The sequence below is a fragment of the Calliphora vicina genome, chromosome 3, assembly GCF_958450345.1.
Source record: "Calliphora vicina chromosome 3, idCalVici1.1, whole genome shotgun sequence".
Classification (NCBI taxonomy): Eukaryota; Metazoa; Arthropoda; class Insecta; order Diptera; family Calliphoridae; genus Calliphora; species Calliphora vicina.
Genome location: NC_088782.1, coordinates 26472728 through 26500359, shown reverse-complemented (window position 1 = coordinate 26500359; position 27632 = coordinate 26472728). Strand labels below are relative to the sequence as shown.

General features: G+C 30.4%; 2 protein-coding genes across 7 annotated transcripts in view; both read left to right on the top strand.

Annotated features, from left to right (window-relative positions):
• Window positions 1-27632, top strand: part of nSyb (neuronal Synaptobrevin) — a 311043-nt gene that overhangs the window by 172599 nt on the left and 110812 nt on the right. The gene's annotated exons all lie outside the window — the stretch shown is intronic.
• Window positions 1-27632, top strand: part of shep (alan shepard) — a 624596-nt gene that overhangs the window by 548922 nt on the left and 48042 nt on the right. Inside the window, exon 3 of one of the 6 annotated variants that reach the window (XM_065504093.1) lies at window positions 1576-1614. The exons of the other annotated variants lie outside the window; for them this stretch is intronic. Within the exon in view, the coding sequence (XP_065360165.1) occupies window positions 1576-1614 (39 nt within the window). The remainder of the gene's footprint in view (window positions 1-1575; window positions 1615-27632) is intronic. 6 annotated transcript variants of the gene reach the window in all.

Genomic DNA, 27632 nt, shown 5'->3' with positions numbered 1-27632 from the left:
TAGCTCCCATATAGACCCGCTTCCGAAAATCACTTTAATGTGCATAAATCGCTTAAAAATGTTGGTATACACACAAAATTCAACATTGTTAACTTTAATATAGACATAAATCACACGACCTAATTTTATGGTGATCGGTCCATAATTGGTCATAGCTCCCATATAAGGCCCACTTCTGAAAATCACTCGAAAATATAAATTATTGATATTTTAAAAGAAAAATATTTTTACTCATTTACTTGGTGTAGGGTATTATATGGTCGGGCTTGACCGACCATACTTTCTTACTTGTTTTTAATAAATTTGTTGCAATTGAATAATTTTTGCAGTCTTAATGAAAATTTAATGAAGAACCTTTTTTAGTTTAAAAAAGTAGTTGTTAGTAATTAAAATAAAAAAAACATAATAAAATTAAAAATGCATATATAAACTGCTTTTATTTAAAATAAAAAAAAAAAATTTCTATTTAAGTTTTTATTTTTTCATAAAAATTTATATTGATGATACGTTTTTTTGTTTCAGAAAATAACAATTCAAAAAAACGTAAGCCACATATCTTAAAGTGTGCTTTGAAAAAATTATTTTTTTTTTCATAAAATATATTTCTAGAGTCATTGTAGTTGTCATTTTATATCGTTTTTTGCTTCTCCTATCAACTTCTGAAAAGCGATGTTACGTTATTTTGCATTTTAGGTGACGATATACGAATTTTATGAACGATTGATTTTCATTATTAAGTTTGTAAAATAAATATATTTGAAATTAATGAAAATAGTTCAAATCCCAATAAGCTTTTTTACTGGAATTCAAGTTGAAAGCACGTGTAATTCAAGTCTTCAGTCCAGTGTCAAGCAATACACTTTATTTCAATAGTATTCTCCAGTAAAAAGGAAACATAAATTCAAGCCATTTGTTTTTTGTTTGAAAAATATTTAATTTTTTCAAATATTTGTCAAGTTTAAAACATAATTATATTTGCATTCAAGTCAAATTCCAACAAAATGTTCAAGTGCTTGAATTTTTGGGGGCTTTAGGGCTTATTGAAAATAATTTTTGTTTTATATTATTGTGTTGCATAATATTTATTGTTTATAGATTTCTGTCTACAGCCAGTAACTAATTTGTGTCAATTTGAGACTCTAATAGGTTGTTTTTGAAAATTTTCAGTGGAGACCTATTGTGAATGACCAAGTATTACAATTTTCTATAGGAATATTTATAAGGTTACAAATGTAATGGAAAATATTAGAGTCCGGCCGAAACCTATATTTTAAGGCCGCAACCGAACCGATCATAAAATTCGGCCATAAAATCAGTATTATACCAATTCGAAAAAAACCGAAACTTTTTAAATGTACTTTTAATTTTCTAAAACATGTTTCAGCTAATTTTTAGGTACATTGTCACCACTGCACATATTAGTTTTTGAATTCTATTAATTATATTCAAAACTTGTTTCATAAAATTTCATAACCTATGTTTCTCCTTTATAATAACAATCATAATTTCTATATAAACTATGTAATCAAATGTTATAAATTATATTAATTTTTCTATTTATTTTTCTCATTTTAGGTAAGAAACTTGGATGATTATTATCAACACATACCACAGGTTTTTATCTAAATTTTAGTATTTCATACGTATGTATATATTTATTAACACAAAAATGTTTGAAATTATTGTATTAATTTGTGATATCAGCACATGACATGTTGAAAATACATGTCGCATGATAGGTAAAAATAAGTATATTTCGAACAGTAATGCCAACTAATTATAATCAAAAACCTCAAACCGTGCTAGCAAGCTATACAAATTTATGAATATTGAACATTGTTATCTTTGTCAAATAAACATATGATCTAATTTAGTATAAACAGAATATATAATAGTGTCATGAGTAAGAATTTCAATTTGTGAGATTTATTCATCCTTTAAAAAACAGTGGGACATAGCTAGATCGTCTTAAAATTGTATAAGAACCCATAATATACTTTAGAGGATCTCCGACAAATATTTCGATGCGTTACAAACGCAATAACTAATCAAAAATTGGGTGCCCTGATAGGCTAGAATTGAAATTTTTTGTATAAATTGTATAAATTTTCTTAATATTTTATTCAACACAAGTCACTGGTTCTGACTCAGTGACATTAAGAAAATTTATACACATTTTTTAGTATGAAAATGTGCAATTTTTTAGAAGGACGGAGTTAGAAAGTGGCATATTTTGAATATAATTGAGATATTGACTTAAAATTTGTTTTGTAAGACCAAAAATGAACTTATATAATTAACTTAATATAGCTCGGAATGAATGTGGATCAAATTGTTCCTAATATTTGCAATCCTATTAAAATTTTGATATAAATTTTAGTTTTAGAAACTCAATGAATATGTAATATATAATAAAATCTTTATTTATTAACGAAACTCAATGACATTTTTAGCGTTTTTTAAGTTTGTCATTCTAAATAACAAGGTGTATAAAAACTTGTCAAAAGGTCAAAGGGAATCCCGCAATTCCTAAAAATTGGAGCAAAAATCCCAAAAATGGTATTTTTTACAATTTTGCCTAAAGGGTCCACATTTCCTTCGGAGCTGCGAAAACACTTTAAGGATAAATAGGAAACACATCAGGGTTTCCAAAGCTGCTTTCCGTTTTCTGATCCCTGCTTTCGGATTTTAGAACATGTGGCCCAAATTTTAAACTTTGATAAAAAATAGGTCAATTTCTAAAGGGCGTAGGGCCGACATGTTCCAAAAATAGGACATGTTTTTTATACCAAAATGTTCTCCGTAAAGAAACTTTATAGAAAAACATAAAATTGTAAAGAAAGTTGTTTTTTAATAAAAAAAGGATTAAGTCAAGTCACCTTTTTGTCCAAAAAAACAGCAAAAATATACTATTTTAAATTGAAAATCGGTTATTTTTGGATCCGTAATCAATATTGCTCTGAAATCTTTTGAATATTATTGGTAATTTAGTTGTCTAGCTAACAAAAAAATTTTAAGTCCATTCGGTCCAAAAGTGCGCCCGATATTTTTAAAAGAGCGGACCAAGGTATGGCAAAATTTTAAAATTTCAATTTTGAAATGCCTATAACTAGGAAATTATAAGAGATAAATAGCACACGGAAGCATGTTTCCAAAAATATAAAATTCTTTGAAATCGGATGGGAAACAAAAAAAGGCACGAGTTTAAAAATTTTACATGTCGAAGGTACCCCCATAGCTCCGCCCCTGGAGCATTTGTAGGGCCCATTTCGGACCAGCCGTTTAGAAATGCCAGATTTATTTCCAAAAAAATTCGATTCTGCCCCACTGTGCATGGATGAGAAAAAACATATGTTTGTCCAAAATGTAAAATTTTTACTCATCTAACTCAGAGACTTCTTGAACGATCTTGTCTGAATTACTATCCAATAAGACTAACAACCTTGGTTCATTCCAATCGGAAGACAGCGATTTCAAAAGTTGGTTCACTTGACATGAAATCACTCGTTTATATGTGTTAAAAATCGTTAAAACTAGCAGAAGAAGCGCTAAATTAGCAACACTGATTTAAAAAGTCATATGAAGTTTATTATATCTAACAAATCGTCTAACAACAGCTGATTTTGGCAACACAACAAAAGCACTCGATTAGTCAGCTGTTGTAAACAAACCTGATATTAGACGTCAATATCTACGTATCGCTCAGTTAATTCAAGACCTTCATAACACAAAATTAAAAACTTTTTAAGAGGGAAATACGTCAACAATATAAATTCTACTTGATTACTGGAGTGCAGTGAGCTAAGTATCACGTACATCAATGCTCAATTATTCTTTTGCGACTATCAAAGTTTGAAAATACAGTAATTTTTAACTTTACAAAGGTATGTTGATTCACACTTTTTTGTAGATTTTAGTTTTTTGTGAAATATCAAAACATATAACTTTTGTCCAATTTGATATCGTATTTACTTAACTTGATTCAAGTCTTAGTTTTTTTATCTGGAAAAATATCGAAAATATGTCAATATTATAATTTAAATAATATTAGGTAAATTCACAAGGTCTCTTATCAGTCATATTGTCATAATATATCACGACTCGGCAGCTCGGCTTAACCGACTCTTACGCGTTCGGCGCAGGTCTCTGCTGGTTGGTTTCGATAACACATACAGAGTAGTATTATTTTAGAACATTTTTTGCTTGAAAACCATTGTGAAATATTAGGACATTATGACAATATGGCATGATAAGAGACCTTGTGAATTGACCAATTATTGTACAATTTTAGAAAACTATTCTTTACCTGTTAAGCTACTCCATATTTAATGTGATACATTACATTCAAAAGGGCAGAAAAAGGGCAAACCTTTTGTGCAACAAAAAAGGCAATAAAGTGCAAAGGTCCTATGTCTGTTTTTAATAATTGTAAAGAAGAGATAAACAACTTTCTTAATTCGTTTGTTTAAATCTGTTAACAAATTTGTTTTTCTTATTTGGTAATGTCAACATATAAACAGTTTTTGAGACACTTTTGATGGGGTTCAAAAAAATTAGCTCAAACAATTATTATTTAATTTTTTTTTAAAGAAACACATATTTCCTGAAATACATTATTAAATTTATTTATTAACTACTCCGCCTCAATAAAAATCAATCAACTTTGTATATTTAAAAATATATTTTCTACATATTTACACGATAGCTGCATCAACAAAGTGCTACTTACTTGCAACAAACTATTAAAATGAAATTCTAAAATTGCAAATAATTTTCTTTGAAAATCTTTTTAAAAATTGTTTCTACAAATTCCTTTAAGTAAATAACACGCACACAAATCTCTATGTGTTTAAGGCAGTTCTTTGTAAACAATATTATATTTTCTTTTTAATTTTTTTTATTACATTTTATTGTACACATACATTTTTTTTATCAACAAAACGATTTAAAATGATAAGTTGTTGTGTGTGTTTTTTTTTGTGCAAACAAAGAATGAACATAAAAATATAAAATAAAAAATAAAAAATTTAAATAAAATGCAAAATAACTCATTATGAGGCAAACATGATGTTGTAGAAAAAAGCCGGCCCAGATATTTGAGCATGACTACTACAACTAAATACTACAAACAAACTATATAAAATATGTGTTACACATCTGTAACCAGCAGATGTGGAGACTATGAGCTAACTATTTACTACTGATGAGTAATAATAACTACTTTCTAAAGATAAATATAAAATAGTTAAAACTAAAGTTACTACTGACTCTATATAGATTACCTGGGATGACTAAAGTAGCCAATTGTCTCATTTATGCATTAAGATGTACAAATGAACTGAAAGATAATAATAATAGCCCGCCAATTATGTTTACTTATCTAAAACGTGTACATTTAAATCTAAAAACACTTAAGTTACGGCTGACTCTATTCTAGATTACCTGGGGTGTCTAAAGTAGCCAATTGTCTCATTTATGCATTACAAAGGAAAATTGGGAACCAAATGGAAATATTAATTGGAGCCCTTTACATCATCTTTACATTACAAAATAATATTGTCTAAAAGGTGTACATTTGACTCTACCAAAAACTGCAGGGTATAAATATGTAGATTGTACAATTTTTCATATACATAACAAAAGTATAGACACTCTTGACTTATTGACTGGGAAAATTGTCCATTTGTTGGTTGTTTTTTTTGTTTTTTTTTTTGCGGGTTTCTGTTGTTGCCTCTGTATTTGTCTATAAAACTGTCAGAATTGTTGTTGTAGTTTATTGCTGCTGCTGCCTTTCAGATGAGGAGACATGATGTTTTCACAGAATTTCTATAGAAAACTTCAAAAGTTTGTTGAACAAGTAGCAGGCTACATTTAATGAAATGGAAAAAATATATAAAAATGTACGAGTATTACTATTATTATTTTTATAATTATAATGAAATATGTCTATAGATTAATCAATTTAAATTTTCAATCATTATTCGCAATTCTTTGAAATTAAAAATTTGTTATTAAAAAGCAATATTCATACAAATAAATAAAAAAATAAATATTTATAATTTACGAATCGACTGAGTGATTAACAACTGAGTGAATGATTTTTATTAAAAATATAAAAATTTTAAAGATTATATACAAATAAGCATTGATACACACTCAATCAAATCTTTCATTATCAAGTAATGGGATAAAATGCTAAAACTCAATATTTTAACATTAGATGCAACTACTTACCACGAACGCTTATAAATGTGGAGTTAAAAAAATTCATCGAAGACGATGTGAAAAACGTAAACTGATCATCCCTCGCCTTTGGAACAAACATGTTGGATGTATGACTTAAAAATGCGAGATTTTTTAAAATTTTTAGCTTTTATTTTGAAACATTTTTACAGTATAAATTTATTCAAATTATTGGCCATTGACCTTTTCCATCTTTCTGGCAACATATGGATTTCGAGCCAAAATAACTGCTCATCTTTTGAGGCCTAGAACGAATCAAACCAATATCGGATACTCTGTTCCAATGTCAAGCGTGTCCCAGAGAGAATGTTCTTCATTAATCGAAAAAAATATTAGTAGGACGGGACACGGTCTGGTCTATAAATCGGGTGAAGCAAAACAGGTATTGCAACATGTGGCAGAGTGTTGTCATGCTGGAATATTACAGTTTCATGTCTGACCGCATATTCTGGGCATGTCTGAACACATATCGGTCAATGCTAGCTTCAAACGAATCAGTTCGGTTAACGTTCCCTGTGATGGTCTGGCCAGATTTCAGCATCTCATAATAGGTAGGACCATTATTCTCCCACCAAACACAGAATATTGCCATAGCGCCGTGAATTTTAGCTTTGGTGCCGATTCGGCTGGTTGCCCGGGCTTCACGTACGACCTCTTACGCTTCGGGTTATCGTAATGAATCCATTTTTCATCTCAAGATTCAATTCGTGTAGTATCCAATTTCCCTACTTCTGAATGAATCTTGCTACTCGCAAAAGTTTTGAAATTGCTGCATGAGTAGCTCCCAATGATTTTGCAAGCACTTGATGAGTTTGAGAACAATCTTCGTCTTTGGTACAGGATTCATGTGATAGTCTGACCAGATTTCAGCAGCTCATAATATAAAGGATCATTTTGGACCCACCAAATATAGAGAATTAGCTTAGCGCAAACATTTTGAAATTGCTGCTTGAGTAGCTCCCAATGATTTGGCAAGCTCTTGTTGAGTTTGCCAACAATCTTCATGGTCTAATGCCTTCAATTCTTGGTCTTCAAACTTTTTGGCTGGCCTTGGCGATCATTGTTTTCCGTTTCAAAATCACCACTTCTGAAACCTATGAAACATATTCACCATAAACTTCGGTGAGTAATCGGTGTGCTTCAGCTTCACTTTTTTCAAATTAAAGAAGTAACGCAAAACTTCCCGCATATTCGACATTTTCGAAGCAAAAAAAACTTGTTGTTTACACTATAATGTTCAATAACTAAGTGAGAATAAATTAATTAATTACACGGTGCTACGATGGAAAAAACTTGGGCTTGCTGAGTACATTAGAAATTGTATCAAAAAATTTCCAAAACACCCTCAAATTCAGTTCAGTTATTCTGAACAAACCGTTTTCAGTTATGTCCGTGAACTTATCGATCTGTATCTCAGTCAGTCTCTGTCCGACTTTAAATCCTTAAACGGGGTTAAAAAGAAAACTGATTACGCTTTAAAATGACATGCATTTTTGATACATTTGTTAGTTATAAGTATTGTTTTTGTTAAGAATATCTAACTTGGGGGTTACACGATCAAGTTTTGCCTTTCAAGTTTTAATACAATCACACTTTTTTACTAATACACTCACACTTTTAAGAATTGAAACGAACTTGCATTCAATTTCACATTCAAGTTGGTGTTCAATTTTTCATTCAAGAAAACAGCTGATTACATTTTTATGTCCAATTTGTACTAAAATTGTTTTCAAGTTGCGTGCTGCCTACGTCACCGCTTTCAATTTTTATAAATTTTGACAAACAGTATATGTAAAAGACTATCAAGAAAAACTTGATCGTGTGGCTGCAGTGTAAAAGAAAAACCAAATTTATCAACTTTTTTGAATTTAATCGCTTTTCATTGCTTATTTTGATATGGAACCTTATAAAAATGTATACCAATGTATTAGTTCTTAACAAACCATCGTTTTAATTATTCAAATCGGATGAAAATTGTAAAAGTTATTAAACTTTTCATTAACACCTTTTTTAGTATTTTCGCCCCCAGCCCATATGAATAAAAAAAACAAAAAACTATAAAAAAAAAAAATTTCTACAATTTTTAATTTACAAGGTAAATTTTGTGGATTTTTTTTTCGAAAAAGTTTAATAACTATTGCAAGTATAAACCGATTTTAACAACTAATATCTCGTTTTCGTCTACATAAAATTGTCTAAAAATAGGGTTTCATAGACAAAAATTAAAATAACTATTGTTGAATTTGAAAAATTAGGAAAAAAATAAAAAAGAAAGCCAAACTATTTATAAAAAAACTTACAGAATTTCTAGGAATATAGATCTTATCCATAATGGTTGAAAATTTTGAAATCGGTCTGAAAATGTGTGAGTTAGAGGTACTAAAGTACTACGACCTATCACAGTTTTTTCAAAATAACTCAAAATTTTGAGGGTGTTTCAAAATCATTGAAAACGGTTTTAGTATGTCCTCACCTAGGCCTACAACCTCCACTAGGTGGCTTTTCAAGTTCTGACAAAAAGTGTCATTTTGTAGCAGAGTGTTATTAAAAAAAACCGAGTTTAAAAGATACACCACCTATTGTAAATCCCGCATTTTTAAGTCATACAGCCAATGCGTAATGACGGACATAGTTATAAAATGACTATGGCATTCTTTTGTCAAAATTTTCCAACACCATTTGGCAAAAATGTGACGGAATTTCATTGATAAAGCATTGGCATATACCTTTGAGTGTAAAGAACCCCATAAAAAGAAATTCAATGGCGTTAAATCAAACGATCTTTCACATCAATATCATCCAATTTAGACAGGAAGAACTGTGTTGTCATTCTGGACTTTTAACAATACATTCATGTACGGCTTCGATATTTCCATTTGACTATTAATTAGTTTCAGCAATTAATACAGTCTCCTTGAATTCAGGAATTGCTGTCTTATTTTTGAAACCCTAAACTCTTAACTGTCAAACTGTTTTTGTTGGCAACATTTTACTGCACAATTGGCGGCTGGCCCGATAGTCCAGTCGATAGTGTGCTGAACTATTAATCTGAGGGTTGCGTGTTCGATTCCCGCCAGAGACTGGGTGTAACTGCAGACAAGCAAAACGCTTCGCAGTTTGTGTTTTTTTTTCATATTGCATGAATTTTCGAATACTCTTTATATGCCCTTACCACTAATAGTGAACCTTTATTGGGAAATATTTATAAATTAGCCGAACCTTCCATTTGAGTTCCACCGATTTCGAGAAAAACGTGGCTTAATTATACCCTACACCACCATAGTGGGGAGGGTATTATGCGTTTGTGCAGATGTTTGTAACGCCCAAAAATATTAGTCTAACACCCACCTTAAAGTATACCGATCGACTTAGAATCACTTTCTGAGTCGATTAAGCGATGTCCGTCCGTCTGGCCGGCTGGCTGGCTGTCCATGTAAACCTTGTGCGCAGAGTACAGGTCGCAATTTTGAAGATATTTCGATGAAATTTGATATATATTATTTTTTCGGCTCAAGGACCAAGCCTATTGAAACTGGCTGAAATCGGTCCATTATTTCACCTAGCCCCCATACAAATGTCCTCCCGAAATTGGACTTTATCGGTCATAAATATTTAATTTGTATATGTATCTCCACAAATTCAGCTCCAAATAAGTTTTATATACACAAAATTCATGTCACCAAATTTTGTTACGCTCCGTCCATAATTAGTCATAGCTCCCATATAGACCCGCTTCCGAAAATCACTTTAACGTGCATAAATCGCTTAAAAATGTTGGTAAACACACAAAATTCAACATAGTTAACTTTAATATAGACATAAATCACACGACCTAATTTCATGGTGATCGGTCCATAATTGGTCATAGCCCCCATATAAGGCCCACTTCCAAAAATCACTCAGAAATATAAATTATTGAAATTTAAAAAAAAACATTTTTTTTTTTGCTCTTTTACTTAGTGTAGGGTATTATATGGTCGGGCTTGACCGACCATACTTTCTTACTTGTTTTAATATATGGGGGATTTCATGTCAAGTGAACCAACTTTTGAAATCGATGTCTTCCGATCGGGATGAAATTTGCACCAAGGTTAGCTCTATTGGATAGTAACTCAGACACAATTTTTCAACAACATCGGTCGAGAACTCTCTGAGTTATAGGGGGTAAAATTTTGACAATTTGGTCAAACAGGGGTTTTTTCTTATCCATGTAACTTATTACCTATTGTTCTTAGCAAAATGTGTTCCAAATAGTATAGATAGCTATTTCTTCGATCTTTCGAAAAAAAAATATTTAAAAAAAAAAATAAAAAATTTTTAATATTTTTTTTCCGAAATCAAAAACTTTTTTGACTTTTTTTTAAAATACGCTATTTTTTTTTATTTTTTTTTTTTTCTTAAAATAAAGTTTAGATATTTTCCTTGAACACCTACTTGGTCGCTTAGTGGGATGCGAGTGGGATATCTATCAAAATAAATATTTTGTAACTCAAAACATAAAATTTTTGACTTTTTTTGCAAAATCAAAAACTTTGTTGACTTTTTTTTTTCAAAATGGACCCTTTTTTAATCTTTTTTTTTAGGTCAAACAAAAGCTTAGATATTATCCTTGAAGACCCTTTTGGTCGCTTAGTGGGATGCGAGTGGGATATCTATCAAAATAAATATTTTTTAACTCAAGACTTACAATTTTTGACTTTTTTTTTTGCAAATACGATTTTTATTCCAAATGGGCCCTTTTTTTAAAATTTTTTTTGTAGTCAAAAGAAAGCTTAGGTCCATTCCTTTAAGATATTTTTAGTCCCTTAGTGGGATGCGAGTAGGATATCTATCAAAATAAATATTTTGTAACGCAAGACATACAATTTTTTAATTTTTTTTTGCAAAATCAAAATTTTTTCCAATATGGGCCCTTTTTTAATTTTTTTTTTTGCTCAAAAGAAAGCCTAGGTCCATTCCTTTAAGATATTTTTAGTCCCTTAGTGGGATGCGAGTGGGATATCTATCAAAATAAATATTTTGTAACGCAAGACATACAATTTTTTAATTTTTTTTTGCAAAATCGAAATTTTTTTCCAATATGGGACTTTTTTTTTAAAAATTTTTTTGCTCAAAAGAAAGCTTAGGTCTTTTCCTTTAAGACCTATTTTGTCACTTAGGAAGATGTGAGTAGGATATCTATTAAAATAAAAATGTTGTAACTCAAGACATTCAATTATTGACTTTTTTTTTGCAAATTCGAATATTTTTTTTCGAAAGATCGAAGAAATAGCTATCTATACTATTTGGAACACATTTTGCTAAGAACAATAGGTAATAAGTTACATGGATAAGAAAAAACCCCTGTTTGACCAAATTGTCAAAATTTTACCCCCTATAACTCAGAGAGTTCTCGACCGATGTTGTTGAAAAATTGTGTCTGAGTTACTATCCAATAGAGCTAACCTTGGTGCAAATTTCATCCCGATCGGAAGACATCGATTTCAAAAGTTGGTTCACTTGACATGAAATCCCCCATATGTATATATTTCAAAATAATATGACTCAATCAATAAATGAAAAAATACATACTGAAACTCTTGACCTAACTCGGGTGAAGAGTGAACGTTTCTTTCACAAGCTCCAAGTTAAAAATTTGGAATATAGTAAACAATATTCTAAAATTATAAAATCTCCAATATCGCTAATTCATGATCTGTCACTTTATTACATACTAATTATTAAAAAATATCAATGTACTTAAATTCCAAATAAAATATTCGGTTTTTTTCTCTCTCTCAAGCTAAAAATAGACATATTAAATTGTTTATTTTACTTATATAGATGTAAAAGTTTGCAAGTGTATTTATAATTAAATGAAATGATATTTATAGAAAAGTTTGAAATTTACACAAATACAAAAAATATAAAAAAAACTGACACTTTATCATCATCACATCTTTATTAGTCGCACATAAAAATGCGCCATCAGACGACACTCGTCAAAAATAAATTTAGTTGTAAATTTAATTTTGTTAAAATTTATTTAAATAAAAAAACTACAGAAAAAAAAGCAAGTAAAACAGAAAAAAAGTCAAACTCAAACAGCAATTTAATAAATTATTTTAATTTGCATTTAAATTATCATAATTTGTAATATTTCTCTTTCAATTTTGTAATAATGTAACAATTTGAGCTATTTTTTTTTCTAGTTTTTTTTTTGTTTATTTGTCTCTATGCAATTGTTGTGACAATTGTCTGTCGCTCTGCTCTGCAAGCGGTATTTCTTAATATTTGAATATGTTGTTGTTGTTATTGTTTCTACTTTTTCATAAAAAACAAACTTTTCCTATAAAATTTAATAGAAAATAGTTGTTGTTGTCTAAATATCAAGCAACAAGTACTAGTATTAGATACATTTCTACATACATTACACTCAGATACATATAGATACTTGTTTATATTGTAGATACTCATACCACAAGTTGAATTTCTATAGTAGAGTATAAAACATGCTGCCGATTCTTGTGAATGTGAAGACAATGTTTGCGAGTTTATATTTTTATTAGTTTAAACAAATAAACACATTTTATTTTTGCATGTCCGTACGTGCATGAGTTTTCTTTAAACATACAATACAATTAAAATTAAAATGATTGAATCATTTTACACTAGACGACAAAAAAATAATGTAAAAAAAATACATCACTCACTCGTGGCGCTTAAAAGTTTAGCTGGAAATGTTTAAATGTCTGTCTAGTCTGTTATAGCAACCGGTTTCTTAATGACATTTAATGTCAATTTAACGAAAATTGACATTAAAATAAAGTGTTTTTTATATGTGTTATACACTCATGGTCAAGTAATTAGCACATTTTATTATGATTTTATTAAATTCATTTCTATTTATAGAATCTAGCACGTGTTTTGTATCGTTATGTTTTTGATTGAAGAGTTCACAAATAAAGTGAAGGTTACTGAATTAGTGTTCATTTAGAAATATTAACGAATTATTTAATTTGAAAGTGTCATACTGGGCAAATATTTGAGCACATGAGAGGTCGCATTATGCATTAAACACATTCAAGACAACAGGCTACACGACTACACGAACGCAAATTCAGCTGGATGCAGTTGTGGTCGGGTGGCAGCTACTGAATTATTTTAAAGACGACAGCTACAAAGTAAACAGCTGATTTATAATTCAGTGGTGCCACTTTAATAAAAAATAACCGTACAAAATTCCAAAGTAATTTAGATTGAAATAATTATTTTGAATAAAAATATATATATGGTTATAATTATTTATGTACCTGTTATTAATTTATTTCAATATGGTTATCAGAAACTTCTCTTAATTAAGTTAAAAAAAAATGTTTTTTTAAGCACCACTTTTATTTAAATTTTTTTTTATATTAGCAATAATATTTCTGTTTTGTAGTTGACAAAAATAGAAATTAGCCTAATTCGGCTACATCGGCATGAGTTGTCGTGTGGCCGTGTAGCTGTGCTGTCGTCAAAATAATCATCTTCATATAAACGTGTGCATTTTATTTTTGACAGATTGAAGTTGGTAGCCTGCTGTCTTGAATGTGTTTAATGCATTATGCTTTAAATTAAAGCTTAATGTATTGTCTATACACTATCTGCATCTAGAAATTTATTTATATAACTTTTTTTTCAATAATTTTCAAATTTTCTTTGACATATTGTCTATCCAAGGTTCTATATTGAGTTATACATCATTGGAAAAGCTCCATAAAGTAGAAGTCGCTGATAAATATTTTTATTGGAGGGTTTTTGCTTATATCTCAACCAGCTATAGGATGAATTTGCAAATTTTCTATAACAAAATTCTCATGACAATATGAGATACACAAATGCAACATGTGGGTCTGCAGATTATCTCGTCTTGGGAAAATATATTTAAACCAACTTTAAATTTAATGAATCATAAAATGCACACGATGCATTTTCTGACAAATGCGCACTATTTTGCCGACATTTTTCAATCGATTTCGATCATTTTGTATAAATGTGTCTGAATTTCATTGATGAAGCTTTAAAATTCCCAGTTAAATTAACTTTAGAAGAAGTATCGTCCAATCCAAGAAGTATCAGCCCAAAATCCACATCAAACAGCGACACATTGTGAATGTATTGGATGTATGAATTAAAGATGCGGGATTTTTTAATTTTTTTTTTGCTTTTATTTTGAAACATTTATATAAATTTAATCAAGTATTGGCCATTGTTAGCTATGACATTTTCCCATCTTTCTGGCAACATATGGATTCCGAGCCAAAAAACTTCGGAGGCCATGAACGAAACAAGCTAATTTCGGAGACTCTGTTCTGACGTGAACCGTATTCCAGAGAGAGCGTTCTGCATCGATCGTAGCAAACAGTAGTCGGACGGGGCATGTTCTGCACTATAAAGCGGGTGATGTAAAACTTCCCAACCACTTCACTAATAATTGCAGATATTGCCGAGCGTTGTCATGACGTAATATAACGGTTTCATGTCTGACCGCATATTCTGGTGGTTTTTCGGCCAATGCTCACTTCAAACGAATCAGTTGCGTTCGGTACAGGTTCCCTATGATGGTCTGGTCAGATTTTAGCAGCTCATAATAAATAGGGCTCCAAATACGGAGAATTACTTTAGATCCATGAGTTTGGTGTCGATTCGGCTGGTTGTCCGCGATTCACATACTATTCTTACGCTTTGGGTTATTGTAATGATTCGGTGCAAAAATTATTTTCATTTAAAGCTTTCAAGCATCATTTCGGACATGCAAAATCATTTCGGACATGCAAAATCCTGCTATCCACAAACGTTTTGAAATTGCTGCTTGAGTAGCTCCCAATGATTTTACAAGCACTTGTTAAGTTTTACAACAATCTTCATTGAGTAATGCCTCCAATTCTTGGTCTTCAAATATTTTCACCACTTCTTAACCGCACAAACTCTGCCACACGTTGAAACCGATGTAACACATTCACGTTAAAAATACTCCATCTATTTTAAATCATGAAATCATACATCCAATATGTTTTTATATTTCGACAATCACTTGCTAGTTCTCAAAACACTAAATGCGACAATTTTGAGAATTAACAAACCCATCAAGGTCAAAATGTGCTTCATCGTTTAAAATGATTTCGCTTTAAAAACCAGCATCCACTTGTTAATGTTCAATATTCAATTCAACGAACTATATCGCTGTTCATGATGTTTATTCTTTCAATTGAACTTTGTAAGCATGGAGACCAGAATTTAAAATTAATTAATAAACTTAATTTATGCTTAAGTCACTAAACCTTAATTCAGAATTAAAAATTCACTTATAAAACCATTGTCAACATAACACATTCTTTAGCTTAATTCAAAGGCTGTTGAATAGAATTCATTCATTGTTGAAATAATTCAGAAATGGTTAAATTTGTGTAAATTCAAATCTAATCCAAAATGTATGAAGATATTTATATTTTTAATAATTTACAAAATGAATTGAAAAAATGTTTCTAAAGACTGTTTGTAAAAGATTTGATATAAAATTTTAGCTATTTTGTAATGGATTTTAATAAAAGAAAAATTAAATGAATTCTTAAAGGTTTGAGTTCAATACATTTGAAGTATTAAGAAATTAAGCCTATGAATTAATTCGTAATGAATTCTTTATTCTATAAAATTTAAGCTATTTTGTAATGGAATTTAATTTTAAAAACTTGAATGTTTCAATAAGGAATTAATTCTATAACTCATGAATTCTTAGAGGAATAAATTCAATACATTTGAAGTAAATAGTACGGAATTAAGCCTATGAATTAATAATTAATTCTCTCGATCCTTTGATGGAAACGTAGATCTTTAGTATCTGTATAATTTAGAGAGCTTCTTGAAATTTGAAATTCTTGTCAATGAAAACGTTTTTGTTCTCAAATTCGGAATAGGTAAACGTTTATAAACAAGTGTTTGTAATAATGCAAATCTGCTTAATCACCCTATCGTGATTCAATATTTCACATGAAATATTTTGTCTTTTCCTTTTTTCGTTCATCAACTTTTTTCACGTTAAAAAATCACCCTTGTTATAAAATTTTTTGATGGAATTTTGTAAACAATAAACAGCTGTTACGAACACTATTCACTATTGTGAATGAAAAGTTCATCGGTATATCACTATAGCAATTGTCCCTTCGAGGGAAATTTATCTTTCATGTGAACAAAATTTCACATATTATTAACAAATGGAGTTATAAAATCAATATATAATTCCAACCTATCATAGTGATTAGTCTAATTCAAACTATTAGTCATTCATTCACAATAATGGCGTCTCAAATACAGTTAAATGAAAAAACCTGTTGGCCAGTGTTTTATTTTATCCGTTATTGTAAAAATTGCAATAATTTTGTTTTAGTTGAAATTGTTAATTTATATCTAAGACTAAGTATACAATTAATTGTATTTAGAATGTGCTTGTGCATTAATTCATTGAATTTGTTTCCATATATTGCTACTTATGTATGCATTTTGTTATTGTAATTTATTGAATTTCTTATAATGTGGGAAATTCCGAAATTTTAAAGTTATTTGTAAACAAAGTTTCCATAATTAGTTGTTGCTAAGCGTGGCAAATTATGCAATTTTTTATTATTTTTATTATTACGAATACAAACCCTTTAATACAGAAACACAAACTGAAAACTATTTTAAAATTATTAAAAAATTATTGGAAAACTGAAAGATTTTCATATAAATGTTTAAAATAAATTTTTTGTTGTGTTTCTGTATCTGAATTCTAAGTTCTAATGATTAAAAATACATTAAAATCGTTTGATTTGTTTAACATTTTTATAGTTTAAAATATTCAAATATTCTAATGCATTGTAAGGCTCTTGCTAATTGTTGGTTTTTCTGAAATAATAAATCCGTATTCTGTTTATTTTCAAATATTTCCAGATTTTTTTTAAATGTTTAGCCAATTTCATATACAAAAATTGTTTTAGCATCCCATTAGCAATTTACGGTAAACATGCTAATTATGAAATATGTCTTTTAACTAAAAAAAAACACTTATTTGTTTAAAAAAAGTATAAAAAATTTACATACAAAATTTGGTTAAAAGCAAGAGAAGGTGTGCCAGTCATATTTTAATAAAACTTCTTTGCAAGAGATGTATAGCAAAGTGTAGGAAATTGTGTCATCTTTTCAGAAAGATATAAAATTTTTAATAATTAGAAAATGTATGAAAGAGTTTTTGCAAAAACCAGGCCAAATGTTTTCAGATGAGTTTTTGTGCATATAAACATATTTTATTACGCGATATAATATTTATGTATATATGTTTTTTAATGAAATTTTACAGTTAATCGAATTTTTAGTTCATAATGCTATACTGGACAATTACAATTTCCAATTTTTTACTGAAAATGCAGCAATTCCCAAACAATTTTTCAAAAATCTCAGAAATGGAATGCTTTATATTTTACCATATTACCATAGCAAAAGCAATAATTACCATACCAAAAGCGGGTCAATAAATTCCCTTATAAACTAATTCAGAACAAATTGGAGCATAGAAAAGATGCTTTGATTTTTTGTTTCCAGCTACACTGTAACAAAATTTTTTAAATTGTTTTCTTATAAAAAAAAAATAAAACAAGTAAGAAAGTGTGGTCGTAAGTAAAAGAGCAAAAAAATGTTTCTTTTAAAATTTCAATAATTTATATTTTTGAGTGATTTTCGGAAGTGGGCCTTATATGGGAGCTATGACCAATTATGGACCGATCACCATGAAATTGGGTTGTGTGATTTATGTCTATATGAAAGTTAACTATGTTGAATTTTTTGTGTATACCAACATATATAAGCGATTTATGCACGTTTAAGTGATTTTCGGAAGCGGGTCTATATGGGAGCTATGACTAATTATGGACGGATCGTAACAAAATTTGGTGACATGAATTTTGTATATATGAAACTTATTTGGAGCGGAATCAGTGGAGATACATATATAAATTAAACATTTATGACCGATAAAGTCCTATTTCGGACGGACATTTGTATGGGGGCTAGGTGAAATAATGGACCGATTTCAGCCAGTTTCAATATGCTTGGTCCTTGTGCCGAAAATATAATATGTACCAAATTTGATCGAAATATCTTCAAAATTGCGACCTGTACTCTGCGCACAAGGTTTACATGGACAGCCAGCCAGCCGACCAGCCAGACGGATGGACGGCATCGTTTAATCGACTCAGAAATTGATTCTAAGCCGATCGGTATACTTTAAGGTGGGTGTTAGACCAATATTTTTGGGCGTTACAAACATCTGCACAAACGCATTATACCCTCCGCACTATGGTAGTGTAGGGTATAAAAATTTTGGTCACAAAATTTTGTTAAAAACATTTTTTTGTGAAAATAAACGGTTTTTTTGAAAACTAATTTTTTTGATGAAAAAAAAATTATTGTAGTAAGAAAATAATTTTGTTTGGGTAAAATTTTTTTTGGTGAAAACAATTGTCGATCCGTATTTCTGTGGCGTTATATAAGTCGTTTGAGAGATCTTTGAAATGTCTATCATTAGATATCCATATTATCTATGTTAATGATTTTCTAATCCAATTATAGATCAAAAATAGGTAAAAAATAGGAGGTAGTTGTGATTTTTTGCTTATATCTGGGCTATTTTCCTGATTGATTAATTGATTGATTGATTGATTGATGTATCAATCATGTAATTAAGTTATTCACGGTCTTCGGGAAGTTGATTACATACTGTCGGTCATGATATCCATATAATTATCGAGCTATACCGCTTGCCGTTGACGGTGATAGCCTGACCAACGACGTTCTCAAAGAAATATGGACCGATATAGACGCCTGCCCAAAATCCACACCAAAAAGTGACTTTTTCGGGATGCATTGGACACTCTTGGATCTCATTCGACCGTTTTGTTTTTTGACGTGTCCATTCATCCAGAAATGGGCCTCAGCGCTCAAGATGATTTTTTTATGGAAATTAGGGTCAGTTTCCAAATGCTCCAGGGACCATTTTGATAAAACTGTTTTATCATTTCACGTGTTGTCGAACGCTATATCCGTCCTTGGTGATTTGGCAAAACAAACTGAATAAATGGCAGCCAATTCGACGGATGTAGCTTTAACAATATGGCTGCTATCGAAACACCCGGTCTGTGAGACCGGGTGCATTGGCAGGTTTATAATGTTGATCAGAAATAAACTATAATTTCAAACAATAATATACAGTGCCAATTATGACAAATTTTGAACTGCTACTTACACATTTTTATTAATGCTGTCATTATTTAAGTCTTCAAAAAGTTGTAGATATAAATTGTTGCCCTTCCACAATTAGTCTAAGTTCTTTTCAGTAATGTGCATTAGTTAGTGTGGCTGTGTTTATGTGATTTGTGTTTAGGTAATTTGGGATACTTTCCTTGTCAGCTCCGTTACTTGTTTGCACCGTAACAAACGATCAACCTGTCTAGAATAACAAACTTCTCACACCTTTTGCAGGTTTTCGTTATATGTTTGTTGGAAGTGTGTGTGTGTTTTTTTTTTGCTTCTTTGTGGTTACAACAAAACAAGCCCATAGTAGCAAAAACATTGTTTTTTTTTTGTGGATGATGTCACATACTAATAATATGTTTAGTTGTGTGTGCTGTATATGTTTGAAAAAGTATGGTTAGTTGCCCAGCAGTTCATAGAACTAGTTCCACAAAAAAACCATCACTAGTTACCTCAATAGTTACCTAGAAATTTACATGTAATGCTTTTGACAGATGTATGAAACATGCATATGTCATTGTGACACTATACAGAATAATGTGGAAGAAATGGAAATTTATTTAACATTGATATTAACTAAAAGAATCCAGACATTTTGTCAATAAATTCCTTTTAGGATAAAACGAAATTCGGCTTACTATCGCCATTATTTCGGAAAATCGAAAAATCTTAAAGATTGACACCACGTACATTACTTAGGTCTAGAAATAAAAACTAGTGGCAATTGCTACTTTTAAAACTGCAGGGTGGATAAAAGTTGTGCGGCATAAACACACACACACTAACATTTAAATACATATATTCGGCTTAAAGTTTAATTACCACATATAGACAGACAGGTACACACATACACACGCTCATAAACATGCATACATATAAACCAGCAAACATTTTAAACTGAAGAAAAGACAACTTTTTAAAAAATAATGAAAATTTATACCTCAAAATTATCTTTTTTACTTAGCTTTTGCTAAGTATTAAATTTATAGAATTTATGTTTGCTGGGTTATTAGCTTTAAAACCCCTCTTAAACATAACCATATGAAATGTGTCAAATCGATTAGTTGACATTTGCAGTTTTCTGTTGCCTCTTCTAATGCTGTTGTTGTTGCTGTTGTAGTTGTTATTATTTCTACTGCCATTAGTATCAGCGTGTTGATGAAGATGATGTTGATGTTGTTGCTGATAAATAGAAAATAAAACTCCATTAAGTTTTGTTGTAGTTACAAAGTATATTTTTGACAAAATGTTTTACCTCTTTTCCTTCTGTCTCTTTTTTCCAGTTTACTTTTTGTTGGGTATCTGCTTTATTTATATCTGATGTTAAAGTTTTTCTTTATAGTTTGTGAAAAGAAAATGTGTGTGTTCATAAATTAATAATGGTTGTGTCAATTAAAAAGATTTGAAAAAAGAAAACAAACACCTTTTTACCGTTTTCAAAAGGGAAATGTGGTGTTTTATATACATTTTTAAAGTTTGAAAACTATTCCAGCAAGGACTGCATAATATACTTTTCAATGACTACTACATATCGTTTGAATTACTTAGAAGTAGTTGTATAATGTCTTATTTATCTGCTTTATAACTGCGTATTTTCTACACAGATTCGTGATGACAATCGAATTAGTTGACAATCGAATGATTCTGCCTTAGTGACCAAATTTTACAAAAGTTTGGTTGCTTTAACTGCAATTATTCGTTATCTACTAACTTTCTGTTGATAGAACCGAAAACATTCTATGTGTGCTATAAATTCGGTTGCTACTACAAGTTTGTTTTCTCTGTGTAGCCATTTACATAAACACATTCTGTTTCTACTGATAAGGGCTTCAGTGTGACCTAATTATTAATTAGTTATTGGGTATATGACTTAAAAATGCGGGATTTTTCCAAATTTTTAGCTCTTTTTTTGAAACATTTGTACAATATAAATTAATTCAAAGTATTGGCCATGGTTAGCTATGACCTTTTTCCCATCTTCCTGGCAACATATGGATTCCGAGCCAAAAGTACTGCTCATCTTATGAAGCCAACAACGAATCAAGCCAATATCGGATACTCTGTTCCAAAATGAAGCGTATCCCAGAGAAAGCGTTCTCCTTCGATCGAACCAAATAGTAGTCGGACCATGCAAGATCTGGACCACTAACCACTTCATTCTAAATAGTTTTTAATAGGTATTGAAACATGTGGCCGATTGTTGTCAGCTTTTCGTCCAACAATCGCTTCAAACGATCGTGTTTGGTAAAGTTTCCCTGTGATGGTCTGACCAGGTTTCAGCAGCTCATAATAGATAAGATAAGTCCCACCAAATACAGAGTATTATCCTAGCGCCATGGTTATTTGACTTTGGTGTAGATTCGACTGGTTAGCTGGGCTTCACGTACGATCTCTTACGCATAGGGTTATTGTAGTGGATCCATTTCTCATCACAAATAATGATTCGGTGTAAAAATGATTTTCAAGCATTATTTCCGACATGCAAAATTGTTTTTCAAGGTCTCTCCACTTCAATGGTACCCAATTTCCCTGCTTTTGGACGAATCTTGCTCCTTGGAAACTTTTTAAAATTGCTGCTTAATTTTGCAAGCTCTTGTTGAGTTTTACAATAATCTTCATGGAGTATTGCCTTCAATTCCTGGTCTTTAAACTTTTTTGGCTGGCCTGGGCGATCTTTGTCTTCCGTGTCAAAATTAACACTTCTGAACCGCACCACGATCTGTCGCATGTTGAAGCCGATGAAACACATTCACCATAAGCTTCAGTGAGGAATCGGTGAGCTTCAGCAAATTGAAGAAGTAAAGCAAAACGTTTTACGGCCAATGATCTCTTCAACCGAATCAGTTGCATTCGGTACAGGTTCCCTAGATAGGACCCTTTTGGTCCCACCAAATACAGAGCATTACCTTAGCGCCATGGATATTTGGCTTTGGGGTCGATTCGGATGGTTGACCTGGCTTCACATACGATCTCTTATGCTTCAGGTTATCGTAATGGATCCATTTTCCAGTGGAAGTAATGATTCGGTGCAAAAATTAATTTTCTTTTATAGATTTCAAGCAGCATTTTAGACATACAAAATCGTCTTTTAAGACTTCTCGTCTTCTATTCCTATGGTACCCAATTTCCCTGCTATTGGATAAATCCTGCTGCTCGCAAACGTTTTGAAATTGCTGCTTGAATAGCTCCCAGAGATTTTGCCAGCTCTTGTTTATTTTGAAAACAATCTTCATGGAGTAAAGCCTTCCATTCATGGTCTTCAGCATTTGTTTGCTGGCCTGGGCGATCTTTGTCATCCGTGTCAAAATGAACACTTCTGAACCGCACAAACCAGCTCTCGTATGTTGAGAGCGGCACTTTTTTCAATTTAAAGAAATAAAGCGAAACTTCCCGCATATGACGCTTTGTTGGCACAAAATTCGACATTTTCGCAGCAAAAAAAAAAATCATTCGAGTTAAAATGCCATCAGGAAAGATAAAAGTCTGTAATCAGTTTTTTTCCATTAAGTCTCTACTTATAAAATATACACCGTTTAATGGACAGTGCTTTTTTGGGACTTAGTACAGTTTAACTCTCAAAAGACTATGGACTCGTAGCAATGTCTTTGATATCTGTCAAATATGTTGAGCCCTAACCTTGACAGTGTACATTTGTTATTACATTCTCAATTTTTATATAATGTGGACTTAGCACGTTTTGAAGACTTAACCAATGATTTGTTTCATAGTAAAACATGAAACATATTTCAATTAATCCCTTTTTAGCCTTTAAAAAAGGCTCGGCAGTTAATAACATTATTTTTTAAATTTATTGTAAAAAATTACTTTGATACCAAAAGGAAATGCTGTATCTCAGACAAGAAAGTGTCTACTTCCCTTCCCACAAAATAACCTCTACCCCCTAAAAATAAATGCTGATCAATAACTTTCAGTTGTAATAAACATTTATTTCATGAAAACATGCTACAACAATACTCGTATAACGTTGTTCAATAAACATCGAAACATATCGCATTTTTCAAATAGCTAAATCAAAATTTAAATCCTTATAGAAATACTCCATAAAAAAACCAACGATACAGCGATAAACACAATTTTAACACACACGCCTGCATCGTAATATATAATTCTTAAACATTTATAATGTAATGTACATCAGTTCATTTATAGAATGATTTTCATTCATGAGTTTTCATATACTCTTCTTCAGTTAAAGAATTTCCTTTAAATTTGGTCATATAAGTTTGTTAAGCATTGGAGTTTGTTGCTGATATTCTTTAAATCAATTTGAATTTAACGGAAATATATTTTCGTGAATTTTTTTGGAAGTGTAGAGCATTCCAAATTCATGTTTGCTGTATATGAAACCTTGAATATTTCATACAATTTTTTTTCTTTTTTTGTTCAACACGCACGAAAATATCAATATGATGTTCACATTCACATCACACTTGAAAACTGTTTTTTTTCACGAATTTTTTTGTTGTTATAAAGCTTTCAAGAGCTGGCTGAATGCCTCATCTGTTGGATGCCCTTCATAGCTTCCCGTTTTTTTTTTGTAACTCATACGTACATATGCACGTTCAGCAAGAGCCAAAAAATTGAAATATGAGGGAGGGTTGTTCTGTTGTCTTCTTCATAAAAAAATTTGAACGCATTGGTTTTTTGTTAACCTAAATTTAATATTATCGTAACATGTTTCAAAAGTTCAATATTGATAAACCAACAAAAAAAGAAAAGAAAAGCAAATTCCAAATTCCGTTAACAACGAAGTGAAATTCTCACGTGACTAATGCATTAAAAATTATTAATGCATAGGAACACCCTCCCCCTCTCTTTCCCTTGTCTTTTGCTTGATTCTGTTAAAGAGGGTATTTATAATATTATTTGGCAAATTTTTGTGGGTTTAATTTTATTACTGCTCTTTTTTTGTTGAGTATGTGTTTTAAGCAAAAAATAGTCTTAAATTACGTGACAAAATGCCAAAATTTTATTTAATATAGGGACATTTTTTACATATAAAATAATGGTATATGCTTATTGTTGAAAATAAGTTTAAATTGCAATTAGTTTAAGGGAGTTTACTCCCTCTAAACAAATTCTTTCCATCTGCAAATACTTGTTTTTTCTAGATAAATAAGTGCGTGTGTAAACTGCTAAATAGGTATAAATTATGTCAGCAAAAATAATGTTAAATTATCACCTCCATAAAACGTATTGATATTAAAAACTTGTAAAGTAAGGAAAATAAAAAAAGTGTAATGTTTATTCAAATCCAGCGGACGAATGATCGGTTATTACAACTCGTGTGTCAACGAAGTCCATAGAAACGATCAATTAAGAAACAACAATTACCTTTGGGATAAGGTATATATTAGAGTTTCGTGTTCGATTTTTACCGAAACCGAAACCGCAGTTTTTCAATTCCTGAAACCGAAACCTACAATTATTTTTCGATTTTCACTTTTAACTTACTTTCAGTAAAAAAAAATCACAATTTAGAAATGAAAAAAAAAACTTTTTCATTCAATGATTCATCTAATTTCTCTAAAAACAAATCAGTTAAAATATTACAATAATTGCTTCAGATGATGTTGCAGGCTATGGAAGGAAATCTGTTAATAAAGTATGACACAAACGCATTTAAAATATTGATCATACGAGTATTCCCTGACAATTAAACTTCAAATGACTGTTAATTTATTTAATTTAAAAACAATAATGAAAAATTTTTGTTACAAAGACTTAGTTATTTTCAAATATCCGATACAATTATGGAGGACTAGCTGGTCCGGTGTGCTTCGGTACCGCTAAAGTATGTGTGTCTAACAATTTTACTTGAACCCCCGTCAAGTTTGAAATCAAAGTATTTACCTGTTTCTAGGTACAATATTATAGAACATTCAAAAAGTATATTTTTAAGAACGAAAAAGTATTCCTTAGTTTTGTTTAGTTCTCTTTTTATGGTATTTAGCCCCCAATTCTTGATTATTTCATTACTGAGAAGCATATTAGAAAATAACTAATTTAAAATGCATATAAAAAGTACCAATTTTCCTTTATCCTCTTGAATTTTAAATTTGTTAGCATTTCCTATATTATTAACTGATTTTGTTTCTATAACATTTATATTTAACAAATTATCACAAAACCGAAACCGATCGGTTTTAAATTTTTTAAAACCGAAACCGCGGTTTTGAAATTCTTCGGTTTTTTGGAAACTCTAGTATATATGTATGTACATTTGTTTCTCATGGATTGTGTGAGGATTTTCTCTAACCCAAATTTGACCATTTTGTGTATTCACGATGCCATTCAGATGGAAATGCGCTTCATCAGAGAAGAAAACATTTTTCGAAAAATTGACACTGACTTCACTTTGCTCCACTAAACATTAAACGAATTGCCGGCGCTTTCCATGGTCTGCTGGTTTGAGCTCCTGAGTAAGTTGAATTTTGTACGCATGAAGGTGTACGCACAGAAAAAAAAATATAATTGTGCATGTTTACTGTAACCATTTCAACATTTTTTACAAGTTTTTTAACAATATGATTGTGGTAACCATAATATTATTCACATGATTTGTCAATCATATAAATTGTTGCAGTAAACAAGTATATGTTTGTGACAACCATTTTTACATGTTCCAACTTTGGATGCATATAACTTTTTTATAGGAAAGATATAATTGTTAGCAAGTTGTTTGTTATTTTATTCGGAATTTAATCACAAATATAGCGAATATTCTAAACAAAAATTTCGACCTTCCGTAGGCTCGCCATATCTAAAAAAACGACAAAAAATCTACCAAAATAAATAAATAAACCTAAATATCTTTTGAACTAAAAGACATAACTTACATTTTTTTTGTAGATCTTCTCAAGGATTATTCACATTTTAAATTTCAGCTCATTCAGATCAAAAATTGATTTTTGGCGATTTTTTAAAGAAATGTGAGACCCAAGGTGGGAGAGACCAAAGAGCATTATTTACAACTTTGGTATCTTTGGTGACTTCACTGAAATTTTCCAGAATATTTTAATCCTTAAATGTCCTTTTTGAAAGGACTTTTTTTGAGATAAGCGAGAGGGTTAAGATCTTCCACAAAAATAATCCCCATTAAATCCACAATATAACTCTGACAATAAGAATTCTCTCAGACATTAACTTATAACATTTGCTCTCTTCTATCAAAAAATAAAATCTTTGACCCACTGTAAAAAAAAAACTCAGACCAGCTGGACTATAAGTTTATTTTACAAAAATTATCTACTCAACATGCCCTTTCAGAATTATGAGTCGCTATTCTGTTCCAATCAAAAAGTCTTAATTTGCTCTTCAATTTCTCAACAAATGATCTTCTACATGAAGATATCTGATGACGCCAGTGGCGAGGTAGCAAATAATCATTTAGAAGCATAGAGAAATAGACATAGAGCAGAAACAAGGAAAAAAAACTCAAACAAAAAATTTACTCAAAATAATCACACATTCGAGTGTTGCTTTTGTTTTCAAATATTTTTGTTTACTTAGATTTTTGAAAACTGAGTTAGGTCTTTGAGAGACGAGTTTTCGATCTATGTGTATTTATCTATAAGTATAAGCTTAACATGAGTAACCTGATATTAAATTCAACATAAATTAAAGAAGTGACCACTTAAAATCGGTACGGATTAAAGCGAGCATAACTTTTAAATGAAATAACGTATGTTAACATTTTATACATGAAATTAAAGGTAATTTATTAAGGTTTAAAAAAAATATAACTGTAGGTTTATGTGTCTTCATTGAGAATACATTTTGTGGCTTTTCTTCTTATGCCTCCCATTAATAGCTGCATAACTATGCTTCCCACTTCCACCGTTATTCTGGTTATTTACTGTACCTGCACTCTTTTTCAATTTACGTTTAACAATTGCCCAATATATATCGATTAGACGAAGATTTGGGCAAATTGTTTAATTGATGTGTTTTGGTATAACATCAATATTATTCTCATTATACCACTTCATAGCTGTATTTGAGTAATGACAACTTGGCTAAAACTTTGTATCAGATGTCTTATAAATGACAGTAATCGCTTTTCC